Below are 6,000 nucleotides of genomic sequence, written 5' to 3'. Positions count from 1 at the left end.
AAACTCCCTGAGGAATGCTTCCAGCACCTTGTTGAATCTATGCCACGAAGAATTGAGGCAGTTCTGAAGGCAAAAGGGCCTAGCATGGGGTACCTAATAAAGTGGCCGGTGAGTGTACGTAGGACGCTTTCACAAGTCATTGTGCTCAAATGGTTGATAAAGATGACCATTAACCTCTTATCTCCAGCAACCACTGGATGTCTCTTCACATTAGCAAGTTGAACCATGGGAACATGGTGTTTTACTAATAACTTTCAATCAAAATCCAAAAGCTTATCATGTTTATTGTACACTTGTACCAAGAGATAATGTAATCAGATAATTTATTATCTGATCATAGATAACAAAGATAACAAATGGAGGCCATAAAAGTGTAGTGTTTATGAAGGTCAGATTCTTTAATCCTAAATCTTAATCCCCTGTTATTTCTAGAAACGTGTCTTTTTCAAAGGTTAAAAGGAAAGACTCCACGATCTAAGGATATACAAGAGTAACGAAACACAAAAGTTGTGAGCATGAATTATGTTGGTAAAAGTCTTATTCAAGGACATGGCATTTACACGTTCGCAAGTTCTCTTTAAACAGACAGACTGTGGATCTTATGCGTCAGTGTGAGCTTCTCTGAGTTGAGTTGCATTGTGGGTTTGTAGCCTTTTGCAAGGCTAGCTAGTTTCTATCCGTCTAAATATCATAGGTTGTTTATTTTAAAGAGAAATCATGTTTGTGTTGACTGTTTATCACCAAAATCAATGATGTGTATCCTTGAGGTCTACTGAAGGTGTAGATTGAATTTCCATCTCATAAAACATTTGCAACACCAATGTATGCACATTCAAAAGCTGCATTGTTTATCTATGTATGCAAGCTAGCAGAATTCCTGCATTTAATGCACTACCACCTGTCAATTACTGTAATGCAATAGCATTACAGCTATAGTGCGTAGTTTCTGTCGCCCCCATTAGGAATTCTAAGTAATGACAACAACACTGTCTGCGCATCCACATGCTACGAGCCCTTTCTGTGTGCCGGACAACACAATCTATCTTCTGAACATAGCCATACTGAGCTTACTGGAGCCCTTCTGGAGCTTTGTATCAACCAATTTGGCACTGGCTTGAATATAATGGACGTTCATTAACATCTAGAAGCTACGCACTAAGGCTTTAAGCTGCTGGCGACAGTGTGCATCGCATCCCCTCGGACACGTGTGCATGCTCAACATACAAACAAAACAGGGACTCGCTCTGGATAACATTGCATTGACAAGGCTGTAAGGAAAACAGCAGTCTTTGGGGGTAAAACAGGCTAAGTATGAGCGATTATTGACATATCATGATAATAGGATGATAACACGCTTGGAAATATAACGATAACCATAACTGTGCTCAGTTTCTGTATGTAGATTATAACTTCCCAGGAATGCTAGCAGCCTGTCTTTACTGCTGTCAAAACTCAAGAATAAATAATCCATGCAACAATTAACTAGTATATGTATGCAGTCCAATGTGTGTTTGTGTGTATGTGCGCGTGTGTGTATTTTGAACATATGCCATCTGGATAGTAATCCATGATATCATATAAATCTTTGTTTACATGTTGCATGTTTAGTTGCTTTTCTGCATCTGTGTGTGTGAGAGAGTTAGAATGAACTTTGTGTAAGAGGCTTATGCACACCAGCATTATTTTGGATATCACAAAAATCAGCTTCCTTTTTTTCATTGCCAAGACTAGAAGGAAATAATGAAAGAACAAACATCTTCATGCATGTGTGACATTTTTAGCAAGGGTACATTTCTTCCCCTTTTGTTTCAAAACAGAACACTGTATGTATTCATGCTGCATAGCACAACTTGTTCTCTTTATCGTGTGAGCCTATGATCCCTTCCCTTTGCGTTATTATTTATAGTGGAGATCATTTATTAACTTTGTTAATTTTTCTCTTGGATTTGTACGCATGATGAACTGCTTCTGACAGCTACCCATATGGCTGAATCTTAACAGGTTGGGGTTTGCAGGGGGTAAATCTGCAGGCCTGGTCCTCCTCTGTGTCCTCCTGATCACTCCGCCGGGCTGACCTTTACTGAGCATCCCGCCTGCACGCCCGTCGAAATTTGCCCGACAATCAAGCTTTTGCTCTATCATTGTTTTAGTTTAGTTCAGTTTTTAGCAGTTACATTATCCCATGATGCATTATTTCCTCTTACTGGCTTCCCAGACTGACCCGGGTGTCACTCCCCGATTCTAGTCAAGTGCAGATTTGAGTTGCGCATGCTCAGATTTAAACGGTGTCATGCTGAAATTTGGGAACTCCATGATATAATAAACTTCTCTCATTACAAACAATAACAGAAGATAAGCAGTCATTTCACAAACGTTTTAGCTATCTATGGTTGTTTGATTGCCAACGTTAGCTCAAACCGATAACCTTTGTTGCGTTTGATGCTAACTTGTGGCCAACAGTGAACCAACTTGGTTAAGTAGGTCCATTTTTACTGTATTGACATTACAGAAGTCTCTTGTTCGCATCTTTGATGCTACTTGTTGCTAAGTGACGCATGCACAACTCAAACCTGCACTCGACTTACATCGGGGAGTGACACCAAGATTGTCTCCATTTTAAGAATGTTGTTTTACTTAACAAAATGTACACAATTTATTTATTTTACAACAGTTGCCTATGGAATATCCTCCAAATTCCGGTGCTTCTCCCCGCGTTCCACGCGTCAAATCCAGATTCTTTTTATGAAAAATGAATAACAAAAACTTTTGGAATTACAAGCGTTACAGTGGGGTGTACCAGCAAATAAAATGAAGGATAAGTTTGATTCCAAATGCTAAATTTAAACATATTTGTTAATTTATTGATTTTACTTACTTCTACTTAACCAGGATGTCTCTTGGGAAATATTCCACCTTTTACAGGAAAAACCATAACTACTTATTCTAAAGTGTTGCATAATATGAGGACACGGTTTTGAAAGGCAGTTCTGGTTGAACAAATGTAATTACTCAGTCTACCCTTAATAATACTATACCCCTTAATCCAAGATTATTGCCGCCAAGTCTGATGCAGCATACACTGTGCTGGTCAATTGGTAGTAGACTTTAAATGTAAAAGGAAATTGTTGCATTTGCATAATTCTGTTTTGAGTTAATAGCCTATGTTCCTGTTAATGTAATCCACTGAGTCTGAAAACTCCATGAATTGTTTTATATTTGTGATTAAAAGTTCAGCCTAAAACGAAATATGTGATTATGTCAATTTGTTAATTGTGATTTTCCGTCTGCAGGGACTCTCTGCATTTATGGTTACATGAATGTCAGCGCTGCAGGCCAGATGCCGGTGATGGAGGAGCTTGTCAGTGAGAGGTGAGAACTAATCAGCTTTTATGTCAAATAATCGCCGTCTTTGTGATTTGACACTTCCTGACAATGGTCACACAACACATTAAAACACTTGGAAAACCAAAGAAACTCAGTCAAATGAAATATTCTAACATTTAGTATTTCTGTTTTTCAAAGGTGGATGTTTGCATTTGGCCTTCAATGGCATCTTTAGCAGTCCAATGTATAAAGAGTTGTTCAGATTTCCACAGAAAACACTTCTACTAACAAACCAGTCACCTAAAGTGTGGCATCTCTGCATGTCACATTTCTGTCTCATCTCATTTAATCTCAACACTTTTCTTCTTGTTAATCTGACAGGACATATATTATACTTACTGTATATTATATAGTCGGCAGAGTAGAAACTGAAAAACTTTGCATCTGAGAAAAAAAGTTAAAGATATCTTGCACATTGTCAGCCACTTGTACTCTACATGCCTTTTTATGGTAATTTGAATGGTTAGTCTAATAAGAACTCTTTTTTTATTCTTGTTGTTATTTTTATTTTTTTGTTTATTGAAATAATGTACACTTGAATTCTGTTGTATTCTTTGTAAATGTCGGCATTATTAGCACTTTTAGAACAGGATTCAATTCAATTTTATTCATAGTGTCACATCACAACAGAAGTAAGCTCAGGACACTTTACAGATAGAGTAGGTCTAGACCACACTATAATTTACAGAGACCCCCCTCCCAAGAGCAAAGAGAATAGCCCAGTGACCTCAGTTTGTACGTATGCTGTTAGATATTTCTTTTCTCATAAATATGGAATCCCAAACCTGTTGAATATCACAAATTTGCCTCATAGGGCTTCACCAGAAGTGAAAGGAATAATAATGGACTGCCATTATTATTCCTTTCACTTCTGGGGGGATTTCCTTCACTTTAGTGATCTTCAAGTTTATGATCTCTACTGGAGGGATTTATGGGAGGAGAGGTTTAAACCATAGGTTGTAAATGTAGCAAAATATATTTGTTTTTCACTCTTGTGTTTCCCTCCCGGGACAAAAAGATGAACACTCTTTTTTACCCTTTTGTAGACATTTGACACCTTCAACGCATTAATATTTTTTTTATTTTACTATGGCCACCTTACTACCATTAGTTTTACACTATTTTTTGGAATCCATGGTCAATAACCCTCCTTTGTATAGAATAAACCTAATGTTTGAGCTAACAAAGCAGAAATTATTAATTATTTTAACTAATAGTTAAGATCAGAGGAATGTATGTTGAGTGGATTAATTTCAATTTACACCCGAAATTCAATTGAAGTATTTGTATTTGCAAAGAGCGTGGCATGGAATCAATCCTTTTTTGTGGTAATTTGGTTAAAAAGAATGCCATATTTTATAAATTGACATTGTTATAATGGATTAAATTTCACAACATTTACATTTCTACCTTTCAGAAGGTAGAAATGTAAATGTAGCCTCAGTGTCACCTAATGAAGTTGCACTGACTGAAACAGTGTGTGCATCTGAATTGTTCATATCTTCTTTTACACAAGCACAAATAGCTGCTGCACTGTGTAAGGAACCAGTCTCTGAAGTCTCCCGATCAAAAATAAATTGACTGCCCTGATTCCTTCTTCAAGGGCATTCTCATCTTCAGATGTTCGGCTCAGCTGAGGAAACAATAGGCAGTGTGGGATTTCTAACTCTCTATTTAGCTTGCCCTCAGGCTTGTTGGTTTGATTGAAACAGGGATCGTGAAACTGTTGGGTGGACTTTTTTCAATGCTTTGGAATGTGCCAGCTTCCTCCGCCTGGCTAATGTCTTTTTAGTCCCGAGGATGAGAGAGAGATTTGAATTTTTCTTTCATTATCACTGTGAGGGCGTTGTGGGACCACTTTTATTCTGAGTGCTTGCTTTGACTCACAGAGACACAGATAAGAAAAGAGAAAGGAAAAAAATGATGCATAGAGGGGAAGAAACCAAAATATAACAGACGTACAGTAAGTCAAGAAAACAAAGACAGGACAGTAGAAAAGACAACAACAGACAAAAGGAAGACAAGATGTACTGCAAGTCTTTGTGTGTTACGACACTAATTATCTTCACAATGATACCAACACTCTTCCTGGGGCTTTCTCTCTCTTTCTCTCAGAGGCTAATTTACGTCCAAACTTGTTTGTCTGTATTGTTTGGATCTCTACATGTTGTCACATTTGGCCTCTTTTTAAAGTAGCTCCAGTATAAACGAGATAAGAGCCCAGTAGGAGAGAACAAATATTCCTATTAAACATCCACCAACGTTTAACTTTAAATGATGTCTTGTCCCTGCTAAACATCCTGTTACATTTTGGAACTTTGTAAATGTGAGTGTCATCTATCAGCCAGTCAGTGGTCTTGTTCTTGTGGGAAATGTGTGGTTTGTAGCCTACAGAATAAAAGGTCTGGTATTCTTAGAAGAACCAAAACTGATGACATTGATCACACTTCAATGCACTTCTCTACTCTATCTTACCCAATATTTCTTAATTAGTGGAAACACAATCTGCTGTTGCCGCTATATTCATTTACCGGGAGGCACAAACATATATTAGTCACATCACACATGTTTTTTTGAAACTCTTGAATCTTGCACTGCATGTGCAAGCACCATGAC

General features: G+C 37.6%; 1 protein-coding gene across 2 annotated transcripts in view; it reads left to right on the top strand.

Annotated features, from left to right (window-relative positions):
- Nucleotides 1–6,000, top strand: part of htr4 (5-hydroxytryptamine receptor 4) — a 159,372-nt gene that overhangs the window by 41,417 nt on the left and 111,955 nt on the right. For both annotated transcript variants that reach the window (XM_034883417.1, XM_034883416.1), the window contains exon 2: nucleotides 3,291–3,369. In XM_034883417.1, the coding sequence (XP_034739308.1) occupies nucleotides 3,314–3,369 (56 nt within the window). In that variant the 5' untranslated portion in view covers nucleotides 3,291–3,313. The remainder of the gene's footprint in view (nucleotides 1–3,290; nucleotides 3,370–6,000) is intronic.

Source organism: Etheostoma cragini, chromosome 10 (assembly GCF_013103735.1).
Source record: "Etheostoma cragini isolate CJK2018 chromosome 10, CSU_Ecrag_1.0, whole genome shotgun sequence".
Classification (NCBI taxonomy): domain Eukaryota; kingdom Metazoa; phylum Chordata; class Actinopteri; order Perciformes; family Percidae; genus Etheostoma; species Etheostoma cragini.
Note: the sequence above shows the minus strand (reverse complement) of the source record. Positions and strands in the feature narration are given on the sequence as shown.